Consider the following 23,871-nt stretch of genomic DNA (forward strand, 5'->3'; position numbering starts at 1 on the left):
ACTGGCTGCTCTCACAAACGGGGGCCTTTACTCCCTCAGTGGTATCTACGTTAAGTGGTGGGCCTCGAGGCAGTGGAGTGAACTCTCTTCCTTCACCCTCTCTTGGAGAGTTCTTTGTCAGGGAGGTGCCACCAATAACTTGACTCCTTTCTGGAGGCCTCTTCCCCCTCCCCCACAACCAAGAGCTAGGAGGAGTGAGATGGTAGGATGGTAGGTCAATAGGAGAGACGTTTCCTTTTTTTAAAATTTCATGCTTATGATTCTAATAACCCTCAGGTTAGGGCTACATGCTATTAATGGTCAAGTTAAATACCCTTTAGCAGAAAATGCTTCTATTCCAAATCTGGAAAGGAGACTAGCAGCCCCAACTTGAGATGAAATAAATCTTTTATAAAGGCATTAGCTTTGGGAGTTGCCAAGCTCAGCTGTGGTCCAAGTTCTCCTTTCCTCTGTTCTGAGGGCGGAAGGAGGTGAGGGGATGTGAAGCAGAACCTGGTGAGGCCTTTTGCTCAGAGGCAATCACATGGCTATCACAGGTAGTTTTCTTGCAACTGTGCTCTCACTGCAACTCTGGTCAGCTCTGGTGCTGCCTCCTCCACCCCACCAGGTCTCTTCCTGCTACTGTTTCCTAGTCAAGAACTGCTGGCCATCCAGGACACGTGGTCTCTCCCACTGGAGAAAAAAAGAACGGCTTGGAGGTACTTATGGCACTTTGCTGAGTGTCACAGGGAATTGAGTACTGTCCTTCCCTCAGGCATATAGATCAAAGATGGGGACTGAGGGCTCTTCTTGAATGACCTCAAAACCTCATCTTCGGAACTGGATTACCCAAGGGGGCCCACAGTAGAGGTTTTATGTTCAAACATTCTGACATGGCAAGCCCTGGTCAACTGACCCCAACACTTCAGGAAATAGGATAATCAGCAAGTTAAGGCATCGATGCTCCATGTCAGCTTCTCTCAGAGCAGAGGTCTGAGATGAAAAAGGGCTAGAGGGTCAGAGGCACACATTTCAGAGCTCACTTCGGTCCATTTTGAATCACTTTTTTCAAAAGACTCACTGTAGAGTAGATGTCCCAATACTCAAAGCAAAAACAAACAAAAGCAGAACCAGGCTTCCAAGATAACAGAGCACTCTTCACAAAGCTCCAGAAGCATGTAGCTTCCCAGAGTAAAAGAGCACCCTTATTTGATGATGCACAAAGAAATTCACTTAGGGGGCCGCCTCCGTGGCCGAGTGGTTAAGTTTGCGCGCTCCGCTGCAGCGGTCCAGGGTTCGGATCCTGGGCGCGGACATGGCACCGCTCGTCAGGCCACGTTGAGGCAGCGTCCCACATCCCACAACGAGAAGGACCTGCAACTAAGATATACAACTAGGGGGGGGGGGGGTGGGGGGGGGGGGGGGAGATAAAAGCAGGAAAAAAAAAAAAGATTGGCAACAGTTGTTAGCCCAAGTGCCAATCTTTAGAAAAAAAAAAAAAGAAATTCACTTAAAATTTTGGAAGGCATTATAATCCATTCTTCAATTTTGCATATTTGCCTTCCCCAAATAGTTTTTATTTAGAAGGGCTGAAATTAAATGCCAAATGTGTGTCAACTACTGATATAGGAGAATTTTACCATATTTGGCAAAACTGGTTCAAAATGAATTACAGAAACTACTCTCTTCCTGTAAGAAAATAACTCATTCCTATCCTCAGGAAAAAGAACCAGAGATCCAGCAGGCATTATACATCCTATAATCCAGGTATAATGCACAGAAGGACACTGTAGCTAGTTCTTAGTAAACCCTAGACATCTTAAGGTCTTACAGTTGAATGAAACTGCTGTCTGTCTTCTCTTGGCTTGGCAATGCAGCTAACAGTGTGGAAGCAAAGTAAGAGCTATCACTGGGCAGCAAGACACCTGAACCAAACCTCCCGCAGAGAGACCAGTACAGATGTGATAGAGACCCATGAGCACACACAGACAGACACTTTATTAGTTTCCTCTACAAGAAACAGTAACATTTTTTAAACAGAATTCTCGGGTCATTTGAGAGGCTGAACAGATCCAAGGAAGGAAGATGAAACTCAAATACTTAAATTAATCAAAAGGCACTACACCGCCACCTAAAACCTACCTCCACGGTGGCAGTAGGCTAAGGAAGATTAAGCTACAGCAAAATAATCTCGTGTCAGTGTTAGAGAATACACAGCAAGAAGCGAGTTTGCTTTCCAGAAGACTATGGTACAGTGATCATTTGGGGCCAAGAAGATATGTGGCCAGGAAAAGGTCAAGATGGCTGAAGGTCAAGGCAAAGGGAAAGGAACAAGTAGAAAGGACAATCCAGGCAATAGTCCCCAAGCAGAGGGTGACAGATCAGGCTTTTTCCTCCCAAGAAGCATTTGCTGCACTACGTGCTGCCTCCCCCCAGGCCCTGCTGGAGTGCTGTGCAAGCTGCCTGCTCCTAACTGACAGGGGCTCGGCAACCAGAGCTGGGTGCAGGGCTGCCAAGGGCTCTTGATGCAATTTAAAATAGACCTTAGAGAACTTGTCACAGGTTGGGGGGGATTGGGATGGCTTTGTTGCTAGTAGTTCTGAACCAAGGAAACCTTGAAGCATTCACATGCAAAGGAGTCTGAGCTTCCCCAATCACATTTCAACACCCCTACACAACACCCTTCAAAGTCTGAAATCTGGCAGCAGCTGAGCTGTAGTTAAAGCTGCAAGGCTCACAAAATCAGAAAAGCCAGAATGAGACAACGCAGGGAGGAAATCCCAGCAGTTAATCTCAATCTGTCTTTCTCTAATTTAGGAGAAATGTTAATATATCTGATGTGGGATGTAGAAAGCTACACTGGAGCAAGCTGGGTCTTCTGCTGAGTTTTTCATCAAATACCAAGGGAAAACAAGGGGCGGGGTTCACTTTATTTTTAAAAAGCCTCAGAAATTATTCTATTATAAAGGGACATGGCTGAACAGGTAGGAAACCGATTCCCCATTGTGAGTTCTCCTGATGGCTTCTGCAAGAATCATAGAGATGTCGATGACCTAGAAAGGCAAGAAAAGCCTCCAGTTAGTATCATATAGACAGAGATGACTGGCCAATCTGCAGACACTGATGAGCAGCCTGATGAGGGTCCTTCCTCTTAAGGCTGGTGCACTGTGCTGTTTCCCTGCGTGAGCCTGCGCCCAGCTAGCCTTCATAACATTTTTAATATAACCATTAGGAAAGAATCAAAATGCTAATGGAGAAAACACCCTGACTCGCACGCACCAGGATGATGGTGAGTTGACATTTGAAAATTCTTAGGAATGAAAAAAGACCAAACAATATTTAAGCTGAAAAAAAACCTTTAAGAATGACATCAACCCTTCAATTCTACAAATTTCAGAAAGCTAATGGAGTACTGTACACATTTTTAATGAAGCAAGGCCTTGTTCTTTTAGTGTCACAGAATTCAAACTTCAGTGTCTAACAATTACTTGGGGAATTACTCTGAATACTGGGCCCAGGACCTCTGGTTTTGTAGGTCTTGGATGGAGTAAAGGAATGTGCATTTTAACAAGAACTCTTGGGGCCGGCCCAAGTGGTGCAGCGCTTAAGTGCGCATGTTCCGCTTTGGCGGCCCGGGGTTCGCCAGTTCGGATCCCGGGTACGGACATGGCACTGCTTGGCAAGCCATGCTGTCTGTGGCAGGCGTCCCACATATAAAGTAGAGGAAGATGGGCACGGATGTCAGCTCATGGCCAGTCTTCCTCAGCAAAAAGAGGAGGATTGGCAGCAGATGTTAGCTCAGGGCTAATCTTCCTCAAAAAAAAAAAAAAAAAAACCACAAAAAACCCCCCCCAAGAACTCTAAGTAATTGCCTTAGGTGGTTTCCAGAGCATAGTTTGAATAACACTGCAGTTCTAAGGAGCGCACCATCAGTTTAAAGGCTTCACAGGACACCTGCAGGAGCCAATAGTTAAGAGTGACACACACATACTGTAAAGCATGGACCTACAAACTTGAGTGTGCATCACAATCACTGCGAGAGCCTGTCAAAATACAGAATTCTGGGCTCCATTCTCCAGAGATTCTGAGGTCTAGCAATTTGAATTTTTAAACGTGATTTTCTTACTTTTGGATCACAGATCCTGATGACAGACTAAACCCTTAAGAGCAAAGGAGGAAATCTTCAGAACCCAGACACCTAATTCAACATATGTAACCACCTCCTCAAGGCTTAGTGGAGCTTTGTTTTGCAAGAATCTCATCCTCACCTGTATTTTGGAGCAATGCCTCATCTTATCCTCCTGAGGTATGGTATTGGTGACTACTACTGCTTCAAAGCATGCATTGTTAATGCGAGAAATGGCTGGGCCAGAAAAGATGCCATGAGTCAGGATAGCATAAACTCTGGTGGCTCCAGCTGAGAGAAGTCTAGAGGAGAAAGCAGAGTAGATTTGGATTAATCTTACTTGTCACTATAGAATCTGAGTTAGGAAGGAGGAGTGTATTAGTCAGCTTGGCTGCCGTAACAAAATCTCACAGGCCAGGTGGCTTAAACAACAGAATTTTATTTCTCACAGTTTTGGAGGCTGAGAAGTCTAATACTAGCTGGTGGTGAGGTAGGTTTCATTCTGAGGCCTCTTCTCTTGGCTTGTTGGTGGCTGCCACCTCACTGTGTGAGTCAGGGGGTGAGCTCTCTGGTGTCTCTTCTCCTAAGGGCACTCATCCCATCCTGAGGGCCCCACCCTCAAACCTCATCTAAAGCTAATTACCTCCCAAAGGTCCCATCTCCAAATACCATCACAATGGGGATTAGGGCTTCAACATATGAATTTTAGGGGACACAATTCAGTCCATAGCAAGGAGAGAGAACTGGACTAAGAACTTATCTGAATAGGTTCTAATTAGTGTACAAGGACTGCAGCACAGACTGCTGCACTCAACAAAATCCATCTCTTCTCCCTGGGCACACCACTGGACTACATTTCCCAGCCTCCCTTGCATAGTTAGGCGTGGCCATGAGACTTAATATTGACTATCGAAATGTGGGCAGATACAATGTATACCACTTCTGGCTGGGCTTATAAAAATCTTCCATGGGTGATCCTCCATGCTCTTTTCCCTTTCTGGCTGGCCAAAATGGAACCGTATCCCAAACTAATCTTGGAAGCCCCAGGTTAAAGATGTAGTGCCACAAGACTGAAAGAGGAATACTTGTGTTGGAGTGCACCATGAACAAGAAAGAAGCTTTATCACGTTAAGCCACTGACAAATTCAGGGAGTTGATCTGTTATAGCAATTAGCATTACCTTACTAATATGAGGACAAAATGAATTTTACAAATTTATACTCCAGGATCCAAATCAGGAATCATTTGGTGCACAAATTTTTTAGCACCTATTATATGCCAGGCCCTGGGAAAGGCACACTCAGAGGTTAAAAAAAGTTGTGAGAAACAATGCTGTCTATAGTGACCTGGATTGTAAGCAGCAGGGAGCCACTTAAGGTTTTACAGGAGAGGAGTAATGGTATCTAGCCTTGGTTTTGGAAAGATTAGCAAGTGGGAAGGCAATGTGAAAGATGCACTAGGGAGGCAAGACACTGGTGACTGGCAGCAGAGAGGACAGAGGAAGGCAATTTAGAACAGTACAGGCAAGAGACGACAGGTAATATGAACAGGGGTAGTAGCAGCTAAACGCACACTCAAGAAGTTAAGAGCAGGGTTTCTGGCTCAGGTGAAATATAAATATGAGAATATATTTCTGTCTGCTCAAGCCAACAGATTTCTATTTTAACTTGTTAAAAAAAAACTACCGAAAGGAGAATATTCAGAGTGATGAAAAAATTTCAGAAATAAAGTGGCAATAATTGCACAACCTTGTGAATGTAACTAATGTCAATGAATTGTACACTTAAAATGGTAAATTTTATGTTATAGATAATTGAGTACAATAAAAAGAAAAAAAAAAAACCTAAGGAAATCTGGGGAAAAAATAAAGTACTCATCAATTCATATGTATTGCAATTCAAGCCTAGGGTGATGAAAAACTCCCAAAGCTGGTTTATTCAGTTCCCTCAATTCAGTTCCAAAATGAATCAGCAGGCTGAAGGAATTCTGATAGCGCTTAGCTTTTCACTTCTAACCACCGGCCCCACCGCTCAGCACTCACTTGTCAGCCGCATGGCAAATTGTGCCACAAGTGTCAGCCATGTCATCCACTAAGATAGCCACCCGATCCTTCACATCTCCCACCAGCACCATGCGGTCTACTTCATTGGCCTTCTTCCGTTCTTTGTGAATCAAGGCAAAGTCCACATTCAATCGATCTGCGATGGAGGTCACTCTGTAAAACAGGGAGTTTACAGTTACAACCTGTGTGGGAGGGGGCTCCTAAGACAAAAGAAATGGACTAAAGAATGGGCTTGCTTTCTGGGGGCAAATACTCCTTGAAACCAAACAGTTCCCAGGGCTGGAAGCAAGCAATTATAATTGATTGACATCACAAACTGGGTTTTATAGACTGATGCCTCCATATCCTGAGAGGAGTTTATGAATATATTAGTCAAATTTATATTATAATTCATTCTGGGTTACAGTGGGGGATAGACAGACACTCTCACCAGTTCTGGGAAGCAGTATAATGCTAAGGCATGTTCATTTAATGGATTGGCAGCAGGAGGGGAGAGAGCAGACTTGGTTAACTAATGCCGGGAGTGCAGACTGTCCCAATTTGACATGCGGAAGTGGTGAGAAGTGAACCTGAACCTGGAGGCAGAGGAGCAGTCCCGAGCCTGTTCCAATGCACGTGCCCTCATCACACTCCCCTCAGTGATCCACCAACTGTCAATGTCAACTGTACCTGAACACCAAGTTTGGGAGGTCCTTTAATGACTGCTAGAAAGAAAGTTATACCAATTAACCAGGCGAATTGGGAATCTCGCTGTATAGCCCAAAGTGTCTCCAAATCAAAACAGAATTCTTTTTTTTTATTACAAAATACAAACCAGACTAGAGTGTAGGATAGAAGACAAATCTACCTGCTGACAAAGTCCCATATAATTCACTCAAATAGAAATCTACGCAGTGTAAATGACAGTGTGCTGACGCAGTGATGTGTACGTCTGTACTCCACTGTGCCATCCTCGTCATGCGTGAAGAAGTCTGTGCCTTGGGCTTTATTTTTTAATGTAGCACAGATCCAACCAGAGCATTGTGTCCTGTCTCCCTTGTGACTATGGTCACATCTCTGAGTTTGTGCTGAATAGGGGAACCGTGACCATTTAACAGAGAACACACAAGGCTTGAACCATAACCTAGGCAACATTTGTACCCTGATCTAAATGACCAAACTCTGTACTCTGCACTACTACTGTGTGGACACATAACATCAAGAGTTACCAATCTGCTTGGAATGATGACTGATCTGAGGCAAATGCATGATCAATTAGTTCTAGCATCCCAGACCATCCATACGCAATGGCCAACAGACTCAGGGATAGACAAAGCATAAAGAGCTAGAAAAAGTCACTGCCTATACTCCTGAGGGGAGCACTATGTGCAGGTCACAATCGCACAGGGATGTCTACTTACTCCAAAAACCCTGCCAAGACAGAAGTGATAGCTACTCCCTTTGAAAAGACTCCATCACTATAAGAAAATTACAACCAACAAAAAGTCATGTAGCAATAAGTCATCTAACTGAAGGCAGTTTTTTTGTACCCAACTTTGGAAAGAAAATCCTGCTTGATTATTTATTTCAAACATGACTATTTCTAAGTCCCATGGCAAGATGTGAAAATAATGCCCAATAAGTTAAGGCAAGTATGACAACTACCATTAGCAGAATGTTTTTTCGGTTCTGACTGTAGTATTACAGATGGTAATTAGTGACTATGTGGGACTCAGAAAGCTATACATCTGGCTGGATAACAGAACTCAAGTTCTCAGCTCATCAGTTCTGTTCAAGTTACTGAAATAAAGAAGTTGTTGAGAAACAGTTATTGAAGACTTGAATGGCTTGTAGAAAGATCTGAATTCGTTTTTCCTAATCATCTGTGTTTTGTCGCTCTTTATTCTATTTCCACAACAAGAATGTGTGCCATACTTTTCAATGCATTACTAACGCGTGACTCACTAAGGAAATCAAAAGCTCTTGGTCAGCACCATGTGAGCTGCAAAGCACGGCCACTGGCAATCGCTGGCAATCAGTTTGTTTAAAATGTTAAGATCTTGGGTTTAAAGAAAATTACCATACTTTATTTTCCTTCCTGATTAATATTTTAATTCAAAGGATCAAAATGGTCTAACAACGGCATTAAGAAGTGTGTAAAAGCTTACTGGTCCGCTATTATCACGTGGGTCGATAGCAGGTGCCATTCATTAGAAAACCAAATTTCCTCCCCTTCCTAGTAGGTTTATAGCAGTTCGTTAGCCCTGCAATGCCAAGTTATTACTGGGTTACAGTCAAGCCCACAATACCAGACTATCCAGGGCCCCTTGGCTGCTGTCTTGTCTTTTGGGTAGTGACTCAGGCCAGTAATAGACGAGTGAGTAGAACTATATCCAGCCCAAGCCCCAGCTACTGGTACACTCATTCCAAAGTACTTAAAACCTGTCACTTGGATAGAAAGACATCACTTTCTGATACAACCGTCTGAAAGATTCTCCCAGTACATTGGGAATAATACAAATTCCAGCCATACCTCTTAGCTCCACCAGCATCGGGTGAGACAATAGTGCAGTTCCGCCACTCCGAGATATTCTCCCTTATCCACTTCAGGACAGCTGGCTCTGCATACAAATTGTCCACTGGGATATCAAAAAAGCCCTGCAGGAAGAAGCTGGGTCAGTTTTGCTTTGTTTTTCTTCTCCTCCATTTATTTATTTTTTAACTGAATAAATTTGACACGTAACATTGTGTAAGTTTAAGGTTTACCCTTCTCCTCCATTTATACATGACTAACACAAAGAGAATAGTAATTTGCCCAAAGGATACCTTACTACAACATTCAAACTGATTAGAAGGCATGCCCAGTGTGGTAGACTATAAAAACGGCCTCCTCGAGACTGGATTGTGCAAGAGAACCCAGCCATGGTGGGCAAAGCCAGCCCTCAGCGAACCCACAACTGACCACAGGCACACGAGTGAGCCAATGGGGAAAACGGCCTAGTTCAGCCGAGACCGGAAGTTCCTAGCCAACGTGCAGATTCATGAGGCAATAAATATTTACTGCCTTATGCCGCCAAATGTTGGGCTGGTTTGTTAAAGAGCAAAAGCTAACTGATACAGTTAGAGACGCTATGGTCTATAAACTTAGCAGAAGGTATTTATAATAAAAGGTCACAGAGAGTAACTACAAGTCCGGAGATCTGTGTTCTAACACTAATTGCTACAGATTAGTTGTGTTTCTCAACTTTGCTCTTCTTCTATAAAATGGGTATAATCAATCACCTGTCCTATGTATCTCACTGGATTGCCATAAGCCTGCAATGATAATGATTTGAAAGTCTCTTTAAAAAGCATAAAATATAAGGTGGTATTCCAGTCCCCTTACTCTGGGTTTATGCTAGAAAGTAGGTTCCAAATCTATGGCTCTAAATTTAATGATGACAATAACACCTCCCATTTATTTGGCACCTGTCGTGAGCCAGGCATTATGCTATGAATTTAATATTTATTTATTTACTTATTATTTTGAGGAAGATTAGCCCTTAGCTAACATCTGCTACCAACCCTCTTCTTTTTGCTGAGGAAGACTGGCCCTGAGCTAACATCTATGCCCATATTCCTCTACTTTATATGTGGGACGCCTGCCACAGCATGGCTTGATGAGCGGTGCCACGTCTGCACCTGGGATCTGAACTGGCGAACCCCGGGCCGCCAAAGCAGAACGTGCGCACTTAACCGCTGCGCCACCAGGCCCGCCCCTAATATATTATTTAATACTCACAATAACAAAGCAGTGTATGTTCAGAGAAGTTAAATAGCCTGCCAAGGCTACAAAGCTAGTAAGCGTCAGAGCCAGTATTCAAACTAGATCTGATCCCCAAGCCTATGCTCTTCCCAGAATACCAGACGCCTCCCTATCCAACCACCCTAAATGACTAAGATCAGGAACTCTGCTGAAGGTGAGGATGCTTAATATGTTGTCAATGTCTAGTTTATTGGAGCTGTACTTGGGCAGTTTTTTGCTTCGCTGCAGTCTTCAACATTATCAGTCCTCTCCTCCCTACTTTCTAACTCCTAATAATTTCTAAGCTAGCATTTAGCTTCCACTGATACCTGAATTTGAGAAGCATGCAGGTCCATGGTGATAATATGATCTGCGCCTGCTACAGAGAGCATATTTGCAACAAGCTTGGCTGAGATTGGAGCCCGGCTCTAAACGGAGGGGAGGAAAGAAAAACAAAAAAACACCAAGAAGCCAGTTTGAGAAACAATTCATTTGCTCAAGAAGCATTTATTTATTGCGTACTTACTATGTTCAAGGCACTGGGCTACCAGGAAATTCACAGAAAGTGACATGGCCATTGACGTTGAGTAGATCACTATCTAGCACAAATGTAAAGTGCAATATCACTTTTCCAACTCAGGATACATGTTTCAGAAAAGAAAATACCTTCCTACCTTTCATTTTCTTAACTTAAATGTATGCATTTTCAGCCTATTTAAGTGTTTCCAATGCTCAATTATTTAAATTAGGCAGACTTAAAAAAACTTTTTTGAAAGAATTTTATTAAAATCTGTTTCAACACATATATACTCAAACCTGTATAACACCTAACATGTCAAAATTTAACATACATTACAGAATGGGAATTGTAGTTTTGTAAATTACAACACTCCCTTACTCATCTGGAGGTCAACCTTCCAGCAACCTCAGCCCCCTTAAATAACAGGTAAACACACCTTCTGCACTGTGAAATATCAAAGCCCGTGCCCTTTATACTCTGTAGGAGCACCAAACTCTACTGGAATAAAAATATCTGGCCTTCTCCCAGGCATTGTATGCAAAATTTGGGCATTGATTACAATAGACCTGTAAAGTTTCATGTATATGGCTTATCGTCTAATATGCCAGATAAATAAGGTGCAGTGTGTGTGCGCATGCATGTGTGTATAAGGAGAACAAGTATTCATGTAACAGACTTCAGGTTTTATGAAGAGGCCACAACTAGAACCCCAAGAGGGTCCCAGAGGATCTACCATAGTTTAAAAAATAGTCTACTCTATGGGAGCTGGTGCTTAGTCTTACTGATAGAATTAAAAACAGCAGTGAGCTAACCGAAAGTCACACAGGTATGACCGGAAAAAAATATATCGACTCCATATGTGTTACTTTATACAAACAAATCACATGTCAATTGTTTTGAAGATCGGATAATACCTAAGAGAATGTGCTACAAAAGTAATCCCCTCTAAATATATATCTGATGATTAAGGAATTTTTTGGCGATTTTGGGCAAGTGCTTCTGCTTCCTGTGATTAAAAAAAAGAGGTTCTGTTCCTACCTTATCCTTCTTATCCTGCCGGGCATAAGGGAAGCATGGTATGACTGCAGTAACCCGGCTGGCTGAAGCGATCTTGCAGGCATTGATCATGATCAAAAGCTCCATTAGATTGTCGTTGATTTCACCACAGCCACTCTGAACAATATACACATCCTCTCCACGGACACTTTCGCCAATTTCCACACTATAACAGGAAAGACAGGACAACAAAAACAATAGATTTTAAGCACTATACTATACTTCTACAGACAGTAAGGTCTCAAAAGCACAGCTGCCCTTCTAGTATGCTATGAATCAGTTACAGCTGCATGTGGACACGGACCCCCTCAGACTTCAGGAGCTCTCTTGGAGGAGCCCCTGTGCCAGAAGCTGTTTACTGCCTCAGTTTACTCTAGTTTACTACACAAATATTCTACAAGTACTCTAGTGCACTATACAAATATTACCTATTTTTACGTGTGACATGCCATGAAAAAGACTGGCTAAAGTACTTACAAGTAATTGGACCATAATTTCAGTAGGCGGCCTGTATCTCATTTCAGACAGGTACACGACATATGAATGCAAATTTGCTACAGCATCTGGGACTGTCACAATCCATACATAACAAAAGAAATAGAAAGATCATATAAAGAATGAGTCACTACTGTTCTATAATGATGCCTTCTACAGAAGACAGGAGCACATCTACCATACTGGCAGTTCACTCAACAAACATGAAATGTTCATATGCCAGTCACTGTGCTAGGTGCTAGGGACACAATGGAGAATAATAAAACATGCGGTCCTTGCCTTCATTCTAGGCTCACCATACTCTGGTCCAATTAGTAAGTCTTGTTTAAAAAATCTCACAGAAAGTTATTCTAATTATGGAGTAGGGCTATATTTCACCACAAAATGAAAGTTCTGATAGCTATACTTGGACCCTTACCAAGAATAAATCATGATTAAAAAGTAATAACCTCAGTGACACCTCAAAGCAACACCATTTCCCCAATTAATCCTCCAGGCGAGGTGGTGCGGGTGGTTGGTGTGCATGCATGCACGCGTGTGTACTATGTGTAGACGAGGAGTAAATTAGAATAGTTGATAACTGCTATTAATCAAGAGAAAAACTTCCCCAATAGGAGATAATTCTATTACCAGAAGAAGGTGATAGAGGAGATAATTAATATTTATTCCTTTCCAATCCAAGTAACAATTGAAAGGATCTCACCTTTAACAAGAGTGAGATTAGTTTATATTGTAAACCAAGAGAAATAAAAGCAAATGGTAAAAATCAAATCAGAAACCAATTAGAACAGGGGAAGTTGAGGTTCCGAGCAGAGAGAACAAAGAGGAAAACACGTTAGTTTGGGATATCCGAACATAAACCTGACAAATAAAAATGGCAAGCAATAGGATATATTGGAGAATATGAGGAAGCCATTTGGTGTAAACCTAATTCGGCCTGACCTTGTCTTTCCAAAAGGGCTTGACTGAGGTTGTTGAGCATGCATGGTACATCTGCTTTAGAGATTCCCTATGGCAAGAACAAAGGCCCTTGAGATAAAGGTGCAACTTCCCTCCCCCTCCCATCGTTGGCATTTCCTTAAGGATTAAGCATCTTTCCTTAGGCTAGAAACTGATGGCTGAGCTCACCTGTGACCGCCCAGCTCCAGACAATAGACTTGCCTCCTGCTACACCCGCTGAAATAGCAGACCCACTACCTGCAGTGTCCATCAAGTGCTGTGCCCACAGGGCAATCTTGTGACTATTGTGGGAGGGACATTTCAATCATATGTAAAGCATCCTCTTTGTGGGTATATAACCACTCTGTATACCAAACTTCTTTGGTGCCCTTTCTTCCTTGGGAAGAAAGGCCCTGGGCCATGGTCCTCAGATTTCAGCTCAGAATAAACTCTCCCAAATTTTCATTTATAGATTGGTTATGGATTATTTACGTCGACAACCTTCTGTCACTGAATTCAAGAAGTATTTTATACTAGGGATCCTTACGTTAAAAGTGCATTATTTGCTCAAATCAATAATCTTAAGTTCCTACATCAAAAAACTAGAAAACTGGCAAAATAACTCAAAGTAAGCAGAAGGAAGAAAATAACCATAAGAGCAGAAATCAATGAGATTGAAAACAGTAAAATAATAGAGAAAAACCAATGAAACATAAGCTGGTTCTCGGGGGAAGGAGAATCAATAAAACTGATAAGCCTCTAGGAAGACTGATCTAAAACAGCGTCACCGGGGAATTCTACCAAACAGTTAAATTAACACAAATTTTGCACAATCTTTTCCAGAAAACAGATGAAGAAGGAATACCTTCCAACCATTTTTGGAGGCCAGTATCACCCAGATACCAAAAGCAGATAAAGGCAATATAAAAAGAAAACTACAGATGTAGGGGGAGGAGGAGAAAGGCGGGTGTGGTTACAACAGGGCAGCAAGAAGGATCCTTGTGGTGACAGAATGGCTTTTTTATCTTCACTGCATCAATGTCAATATCCTGGTTGCTGCACTACACTAGAGTTTTTGTGCAAGAAAGCTGTAGTTTGGGAAAACTATGGTTGGCAACTTTGGGAAAACCGGGTAATGGGTACATAGGATCTCTGTTATTTCTTACAATTGCATGTGAATCTACAATTATCTCAAAATTCAATTTTAACAAAAAGTGCATCATTATACCTTGTGTATATTTGAGTAAACCATTACTTCAGCTCTCAGTGAAAGCTGAGGTCATAAAAGTATAACTAAAAACAAAGGCACTTCTGTACTAAGTCAAAAGAACCTAGTTCAGTTGTATTATTTTCTGAGAAATTATGTAACACTGTGAGGGAATTTGGAGAACTCTGGTTTTTAAGTTAATTTGAGAAATAGCCCATCTCAAAATATTTCCTCCCTAGCTAACCATGCATGAGTCATGCTGTCTTCCTTTACATTCCTTGAATACGCTCTTTTCCACCTCAAAGCCTTTGCATTTCTTCCCACTACCTGGAATGCTCTTCCTACAACTAGCTCATTCATTTCTCAGGTCTCCAATCAAAATGTCTTCCCTGCCCAGCTTATTAAAAGTGACTTCCCTGAGAACCTGTAAGATTAAAGGTGACTTAAATATTAACCAACTGCACTGTATGAACCTTATTTCCATACCAATTGGAGCAAACTGTGACAAACCCCATTTATGAGACAGGGAAATTTGAACACTGGCTACTTATTTAAGAGATTACTGTTATTTTTTTTGGCAAGAAAATGGTATTGTGGTTACTGAAATATATATGGGTGATATGATATAATATCAGGTTTGCTTCAAAATAATTCAATTGCGGATGTGTGTGGGGAGGGGTAATAATAGATGAAACAAGATTAGCCATAAGTTGATAACTGCTGAACTGGGTGATAGGTACATGGGTCGGGAGGACCATTACTATTCTCCCTACCTCTGTCTATGTTTGAAATGTTCCATAATAAAGTTAAATAAACTGACCCTCCCCAGGTCTTCTCTCATCGCTGTGGTTATTCCCTTCAGAACACTTATCACAATTTATTATCACTATTTTTTATGCACTTGTTTATGTCTCCTCCACTAGAGTGCAAGATCCATGAAGGCAGGGACCAGAGTGATCATGCTCACGTGTATACCCAGCCAGGCAGTGCCAATATGGTACAAAGAAAGAATGAATGAATGAATGAATACCTCTCACGATTAGGCTGCCTCTTGCATCCACTCACCCTAGACAGAATGTGAACCTTCTGTAGGCCTACTATTGTGAAAATTTAGAAGACTTGATTTTTACCATCCCTCGCAAAGTAACTCACTTCACGTTAGATGCAAGTGGGTCTAACATGTTTCTTTAAAAGGTTTTGTTGTTGTTGTTAAGGGAGATTAGCCCTGAGCTAACATCTGCCGCCAATCCCCTTCTTTTTGCTGAGGAAGACTGGCCCTGAGCTAACATCATGCCCATCTTCCTCTACTTTATATGTGGGATGCCTACCACAGCATGGCTGGCCAAGCAGTGCCATGTCCGCACCCGGGATTCAGGCTGGCAAACCCCGGGCCGCTGAAGAGATTCGAATGTGTGCGCTTAAGTGCTGCACTACTGGGCCAGCCCCATCTTTAAAAAGTTTTGACAAATGTGTTCATGTCCTTTCACAAATACGCAGCTGATATTTAATTTTGGGTAGAACTACAACCTGATGGGCCCACCAAAATGTGATAGCTGCAAAGAATTTTCTGATGGGATACTGAAAGAGTGATAGTGAGCAACATTATGAACAATATAGCACTTTTGTGGACCCCTGAACTGAACTGACATCTATTAATCACCAAGATCAGCTTAAGAAACAACTGAATCTGTCAGCAAGGTCAACTATGCCAATGCCAAAATTACTTTCTGAAGACATTCTTCAAAATTCAAATGGACAGGCAGGAGGGAGCCAGGGAAGCCTTTCTGGAAGAGCAACTTCCATGTTTTCCAAAGCGTAGGTGCTAGAATGACACTGCCCAATAGAATAGAATGAGTCACTGGCCTCGGGTGGTTATCGAGCACTTGAAATGCGGCTACTGTTGACTGAGGAACTGACTGAGGAACGGAATTGACAAGTGCTGTAAGTGTAAAATACACACCTAATTGTGAAGACAGCACAAATAAAAGGAAAAATATATCTCAATTTTAATATTGCTTACATGATAAAATTATAATATTTTAAGATATATTGGGTAAACAAAATATATTATTAAAATTTTAAAAAACACAAATGGGCAAAACTAAGTAACCCCTCCTGGAAGAAAACATGCTCTGCAAGTTACTCATTATGGTAGGCCCAAACAAGAGGCAGTGGTAGTTTGAAGGGACTCCTCAGATGTCCTTTACTAACACTGCCCGCCCTTTGAGCTGTCCCAGGCTAAAAGAGTCCCTTCCACATTTAAGGTGCGCAACTCTGGGGTTTTGACCAAGTACTTCAAATATTTGAGCAACTTCAAAACTTAAGAAAATTGTAATGCCACCCACAGGTATGGGGTGAGCCCCATACCTCACCTCCTTGGCCAACATATCCATTTCCCTGAGGGAGAATGAAAGTTATGCACATTGATTTCCAATAAAAAGTCAACTCTGTCCTCTACATGTGGTACCGGAGGCCTATGGCTCTTGTTTTAGTCAAGAACACAGAATATCATCTGTGCTGCACACATTCACTTGCCAGAGTCAGGCTGTCCGACGAGGAGCTAAGGAACAGCAGCTTGACAATGGATCTAAGATAGTATAAGAGACAGGCTAAATATCTAGTCTACAGCTTTCTTATTATCAAGTAAGACCAGAAAACAACATAATTAGACCATGGTGGCTTATCTCTCTTTACAAACGCCTTAACTATCAAATTCAGTATAAAAAATACCCAAAAAGTTGCTTATTATTTTACGATCCCACCTATAACATTCTTAGAATTTTGTTCCTGGAAGTATCAAAAGTTTTACGAAAACAAAAACTACATAATCCACTGCAAACGGCTTTATCCTTCTGGCTGCCAGAAAGTCAAGGGATACTGTCAAAGTAACACTAAACTTCAGTAATCACTTTATGCCAGATTCTTGGCACAATTACTATAGCCCTTTGTTCTATAGGGCTTCTGATGTATGTACTTAACGAACCTTTTGTGAGTGTGACTGTCATGAAACACACTTCAAATCCTTTCTTGAAAGCAGGTAAGGCATTGATCATAAAATTAAATGATCACTGCCAACTTAAAGCTCAGAGAGCATTTGCTAAATAGGCAGCTTTAGCAGAGGTGATTCCTTCAAAAATTCTACTCCAGCATCACCTAAAGTTTGAAAATTAACTCTTAAAAAATCACCAGCTCACCACCCAACACAATCTTTTGTTATTATCTCACCTGATGATAAGCAACCAACAGTTCAGCCATTTCCCAAAGCCAAACTTAGGACTAAAACTTACCCTCAAGCGTAGAAGGATGTTATGACCGTGTATGCACCTAATAACTTGAATAAGTTATTTAACTATATTAAAAACACAGTGGTGCAAGTAAACTAGGACACTACCTTGTTTTACTGTGTATAGTTCTGATCTCACTAATCAAGAGCAGTCTTTCCCTCCTGTAGTATTAGAAGGCACAGACTCTCAGAAAGTCTTAAAAAGCCCATGAACTACATTCCGATTATACAGCTTGGTCAATAAACAGTTCAATGAATCCTCAAGAAAATCTTGATAATATTCTTATGGTTTCCTCTAAGAAATGCCAAGTTAGGCAGTGACTGATGGCTAGAACAGTTATGCCTAAAACCTGTTTGCTTTTAATCTATCAGGTGGAAAGATCTGGTTTAGCGATTTAAAGGACAACACTCCTTGTTCTTTCCCTCTAGCTCTAATGGCCTGTTCTCCAAATGGCTTTGGGCCAATCATTCTCCCCCGTTCTGCAGAGGACTGGCGAGGTTCATCCAATGAGAAAATGAACTTATCCTTTACCCTTTCCTTTAGCATCAGGCATTAAGTGCATCCGACTAGCAAGGAATGTTAAGAAACACAAAAAGTAAATAAAGTGAATCTAAGAGGCAGGTGGTATTCTTAAGAAAATCTGAAGAATTTAGATGGAGTTGTTGGCATGTGCAAAATACATGGGATGAACTAACCAAACGATACGGTTCTTACGGAATCCTAGGCAACCAAATTTAAAGTCTTCCCCCTCTCAGCCAATCCAGAGTAACCAAATATACCAAAGTTATTTATCAATATTGAAGAGAATGGCGTAAAAAAATGTTAGTATATTCAAAAGTTTTAAAAGCCAGATGAGATGTTGTCTCAGCAAAAATTCTAAAGAACAATAATAACCAGAGTTGGTCAAGTCACTTAACCTCTGAATATTAGTCCCTTCATCCATAAAATGGGGACAGTAAGAATAACTCCCCATAGCAGTGTCAAGAGGATTAAATATGCTATGTGCATAAAACGCTTAGCATAGGAACTAGCATATCTTAAACATTCACTATACATTAATTATTATTAAGATTGTCATTATTGCTGATGAGAGTGGAAATTGGTTCAACTTTTCTGGAGAGCAATTTGGCATTAGGTATCAAAAGCCTAAAAAATGATATATATACCCTTTAACCTAGTAATTCCCCTTCTAGGGATTTACCCTAAGGAAATAATCAGAAATGGTCAAAGATTTATGTTCAAGGCTTTTCATATAAAGGCATTAGATAAAAAATTGGAAATATCTAATAATAGGGACTTGTTTGTCTAAAATTAAGGGAAAACTGTAAGACAAGACTATACAGCTATTTAAAACCATGTAGACTAAATATTAAGGGGAGAAACTATTCATTATATTGGTTTTTTTTAATTCAAGTTATAGTTTTATTTTTTTTTAAAGATTGGCACCTGGGCTAACATCTGTTGCCAATCTTCTGTTTTTTCCTTCTTCTTCTCCCCAAAGCCCCCCAGTACATAGTTGTATATTCTAGTTGTAGGTTCTTCTGGTTGTGCTATGTGGGACGCCGCCTCAGCATGGCTTGATGAGCGGTGCTTGGTCGTGCCCAAGATCTGAACTGGTAAAACCCTAGGCCACTGAAGCAGAGCACGCGAACTCAACCACTCGGCCACAGGGTAGGCCCCTCAAATTATACTGCTAAGTGAAGAAAGCTATACACATGTCTTAGATTTTTGAGAAAAGTATATAAACACACAAACATCTGGAAGGTCATAAATCAAAATGTGAAGACTTTATTTTGGGTGGTAGAATTATTTGGGATGTCATTCTTCCCCCGTCCTCGTCTATGTTTTCCACATTTTCTGCAATTCTATCACCAGCCCTTCTTAACAACATTTATTGTGCACTTATTGCATTGGCCAATGTTCTAAGAACTTAGCTCCTGAACCTCATTTAATCCTCATAACTCTATGGGTAGATACTACCTTACAGATGAGATTACTGGGGCAAAGAAAGGCTAAGGATTCAAATCCAGGTTCTCCGATCCCAGAGCCTGAGCTTTTAACCTCTCTTATCTATGTGTGGATGTTTCCTAAATAACTGGGCAGCAAAGGATGATCCTGAATTCAGAAGAAAAGCCACTCTGTTAAAAAGAGCATCACCCCCTAAGACTGTGCCTAACTGGAGCAAATGGTAAAACTGTCACATTTGAGGATAGGCTCTGCGCTTCCCCAGCTGATGATCCACCCACAGCTCCCACTGAGCTGCCTTGTCCATGACCTTTAGATCCCAAAAGTCACACAGGGCAGCCGTTACCATTTCTGCAGTGCAAAAAAGCCAAAAATTGATGAGGGAGGTGGGGGGAAGATCCACTGGCAACGCATCTGATTATGTGCAATGAAGATTTCAGAACATCTAAGGAACCAGAAAGCTAACGATTAAGCCAGAAACAAGGTAACCTAAGCCGTCAGCAATTTTCCACATTGGGTTTAATCTTATCCAATGTTTCCAAGCATGTTACTATCCAGTTGTATAAAAATGAAATTGGCCTTATATCTCACAAGTAGATTGGGCCCGCTGAAGATTTCAGATAAATCAACCAGCAGAAAACTAAGTTGCTCTCCCCCTCCCCTCTCCCAGTATAGCCTCAGGTTCTGGTGTGTTGCATTATGCAGAGGGTGAAGGGTTAACACAAGGAAAAACAAAGTCTTTGTATTTTTCCTAGAAGCAAAGGAAAAGGATTTAATAACCACAGTTCTCTAAGGGGGCCAAAAAAACCCCCTCTAAATGAAAAATCATTCTTGTTCCCTAGCTACACTGCTGTTTGCAAAGTCTGGTCCTGTTTTGTCTTCTTTAATACGGCCCTGTGAGTCATAATGGTGTGGTCACAGCTAAAGCCAGCAGCTTAGCTAGCCTCTTTTGACTAAGGTATTGCCTGGTTACAGATGGCATCAGTGTTTGCACTATCATTTGCATCACAACCAGAGGCACAATAATCAAGCATCCAGAAGGAAGCTGTCCACTACAGATGACTGCTTTTATCAGCAGGATCTAAAAAGTACAAGGGGAGTTACACTGTGGTGATCAGTTTAAAGGATGAAAAAAGGAAATAAAAGCATTTAGGAAAAAAATGTTCCAAGCAATCTTAACTAATTTAACCGATATGAGGTTTGGTGTAAACTTTCCCCTTAACAGAATATAACTGTATCTCTAAGACTGTGGGCACTGCTCTGATCTGATCAACAGGGTAATGACAGAACACAAAATGCACTTATCAGAACTAAAAGATTCTGTGTTTAGGTGGAAGGGGAGGAGTAGTGAAAGGATCAGGTAACCAAATTATCTCTGAGATGGCCCCAAGGTTCAGGAAGAGGGTGGAAGTGGGGAAAGGGTACAAGTTTAATTCTCAACGCACTGAAAAAAATTCGAGATGCAATGCACGTTACGATCTCGGTCTTCCACTCCATCATCTTTCCCCAATTATCTTAACATTCAAGGATGAAACTGTTTCCTAAATTGCCCATACACGGCTAAGAGAACTGGACAAGTTCAGGATAGACTTTGCTACTGAAAAAATATGCTTTTGTATTATCCGTACCAGTAGCTGCAATGGGGAAAGTCAAGGACTCCAGAATTAAGGTTCCCTACGATTTTCTGGATGGTTCAAGCTGAGATGCTGGCAATCAGGATGCAGAGTTAACGCATCACTTTGTGAGATCAACTAGATTAAACTTAAGTATGGGTCCGATTCTAAAGACGTGAGAAGGCAACGCTTGCCAATCTAAGGGAAAACCTCAGTAATAATTTTGGCACCCTCGGTAGATAAGGTCAATTTCCCACAATACCAAACCCGACCCACACCATTTCGAATTGAAAAGCTGCTTCTTAGACTCTAGGGGAAACACCAGGAGGGCTCAGTAGGCAGTAGGTTCTCCCATGCAAGCTGGTCCAAGAACTGAAGCGAACCCAGTCCAGCCTGGATGGCTCAAACGAAGCGACAAAGCCACGTGTCCCTACGCCGAGGCTAAGGGGCTATACCTTCCCGTCGCTCTCGGCAGCCACGAGCCTCGCGCTGGGTCCTCCAGCCCCAGCCTTCAAACCCAGGAGCTTCGCCTCATGCTCCATCTTGACTCCACCCCACCACACGGTGAGAATAAACGTGACCCTCCCGCGAGAGGTAAAATAACGGAAACAGCCCGTGGGGCACGCTCGCCACAGAGCTGTCCCTTCATCCCCACGCTAGCCCCTTAGAACTCACGCGGTGGCCCCATCCCCCTACCCTCTGCGCCCAAGCGGCGCCCCGCCGCCCGGGCAGGTGAGCCCGGTCGGGGTGCCAACTTCGCCCTTACCAGGTCTCCTGGTTGCTGAATTTCTTAGTCACCACCTTGCCTAGTTCCAGGCCCAGGCGGTCGGCAATTTTCTGGGATAAATCCTGGTGGGAGCTGCCGCTGAAGATTTTGATATTCGGCATCTTGGCCAGCTACCCTAGGCACTTTTCGCTCACCGATCACTGCTGCTGCCGAGACCTGAACCAAGGTCGGCCCAGAGATTCTCTGTTAACCGCTTCGCGTTGCTACTCCGCCATCTTACGTTCCCGCCCGGCGCGCGGCTCTAAATTGCCCGGCGCCGGGGAGGCGGGGTCAGCAGGGAAGGCCACACCCCTCAGCCCCGATTTGCTGAGGGGCGGGTCCTCGCTGTAGCTCCGCCTGCCTCCGACTCTCTCAGGTATTGGCTGGAGGCCATGAAGAGGGCGAGGCTAAGAAGTAGCCCGGCCCCCTGCAGCTAGGCAGTCAGGGAGAGGCCGCTAAAGAGTGCCGAGATAAACCGCGCTTGACTGGGGGTGGGGAGGTGCTGGTGACGCGTAGGGCCAGATATTTCCCGCAAGCGGGAAATTAGCCACGCTGGGTTTTTTTCAGCACCAGAAAGTAAGTCTAGCTCTGCCTTACAGTTTCTTTTAAGAAAATCTGTTTATCAGCATAGCAGCCACAGTTAGAATGAAGGGGAGATTTCTGAACATGAGTCTGCATGTTTCTGAACGTGGTTTTTATTTCAATATAAGGACGGGGATGAATTAAAGTACTTTTACATCACAGACACCCATAGCACAGGCGCATCCAAAGGGCTTGTTTGCTCTTTGCAATTGCAAAGTGTCGTCTTTGCCTGGTAGACAAGTCCCAAGGGGGAAAGTGACTCAGGGCACGCCACCTGAACATCCAGAGAGACTGCAGGAGAAAGCTGTGTTTTATTTGTAATGCTGGAACCAAGTATGTTCAAACAAATGAAGGAGTATAGGTTTTCCAAAATATCTGGGCAATAAAGGTCTGATTTATCTAGCCCTTGGAAAGGAGAGAAAATATAGTATACTTAGGGGACTCAGGATAAAGTGCCCTGAAGGAATCAGAAAACCTGGGTTTTGGTCCTGTCTGACTCATGTGAGCCTCAGCATCATCATCTGTATGTTGCTAATGTGGCCTTTTATACCATGTTTTATTATTTTTATGATGATACTTGCTAATTGGATCACAGACAGCCTTTATTCTTATACCACATTTTCATTAAGCGTATTCTAACCATGGATTTAGAAGTAAGAGAAAAACGATACAATCTTAGAATTTTAGAATTAAAAACATTGGGGCTGGCCCAGTGGCGCAGCGGTTAAGTGTGTACATTCTGCTTCGGCGGCCCGGGGTTCGCCGGTTCGGATCCCGGGTGCGGACATGGCACCGCTTGGCAAGCCATGCTGTGGTAGGCATCCCACATATAAAGTAGAGGAAGATGGGCACGGATGTTAGCTCAGGGCAAGTCTCCCTCGGCGAAAAGAGGAGGATTGGCAGCAGTTAGCTCAGGGCTAATCTTCCTCAAAAAAAAAAAAAAGAATTAAAAACATCATACAATTTTAGTTATGAGCACTATGGTGTTCATAACTACAAGCTGTAAAAAATAGAAGAGACTTCAGAAATCATCTAGTCTACTAGCTTCATTTTACATATGGTGAAACTGAGACCCAAAGAGGGCAAGGGTTTTGTCCAAGTGGCAAAGGCAGAAAATACTCAAAGCAGCATCCTCTCTTTCTCTTACTGCCATTTTCAGCAGTTTCCCTATAGGACCTCTCCTTCTGATCTTTTGTCATACTTTTACGAATTGAAAAATCTAATGTAGGCCCAGGTGTATAGGAATACTTGGAGAAGGAAGTAAATTGCAAGGCAGAATATTAGTAGTCTTCCCTCATAGTTCATTCATCAAATATTTACTGAGTACTTCATTGCATACAAGGCAGTGTGCTAAGCATTGAGGGGACTATAATGTTTTTGCCTCCAAGGAATTCATTTGTTCAGGAAATATTTATTGAATACTTTTTATGTGCCAGGCCCTTTTCTGGGCACTGAGAATACAGCAGTAAGCAATCAAAAACCCCGCTCTCATGGAGTTTACATTTTCAAACAAC

General features: G+C 42.3%; 1 protein-coding gene across 2 annotated transcripts; it reads right to left on the reverse strand.

Annotated features, from left to right (window-relative positions):
- Positions 1-1,944: 1,944 nt before the first annotated feature.
- Positions 1,945-22,030, reverse strand: PRPS1 (phosphoribosyl pyrophosphate synthetase 1). Of its 2 annotated transcripts, none has more exons than XM_046674080.1 (7): positions 21,776-22,030; positions 11,489-11,672; positions 10,260-10,358; positions 8,680-8,804; positions 6,147-6,320; positions 4,248-4,407; positions 1,945-3,032 (listed from the first exon to the last, which is right to left on the reverse strand). In XM_046674080.1, the coding sequence occupies exons 1-7, from the start codon at positions 21,895-21,897 to the stop codon at positions 2,940-2,942; spliced, it is 957 nt and encodes a 318-aa protein (XP_046530036.1). In that variant the 5' UTR covers positions 21,898-22,030; the 3' UTR covers positions 1,945-2,939. The 2 variants fall into 2 exon arrangements, with proteins under 2 accessions (XP_046530036.1, XP_046530037.1); XM_046674081.1 differs by having other exon boundaries at positions 21,931-22,029.
- Between the last annotated feature and the right edge of the window lie 1,841 nt (positions 22,031-23,871).

Source organism: Equus quagga, chromosome 10 (genome assembly GCF_021613505.1).
Source record: "Equus quagga isolate Etosha38 chromosome 10, UCLA_HA_Equagga_1.0, whole genome shotgun sequence".
Taxonomy (NCBI): Eukaryota; Metazoa; Chordata; class Mammalia; order Perissodactyla; family Equidae; genus Equus; species Equus quagga.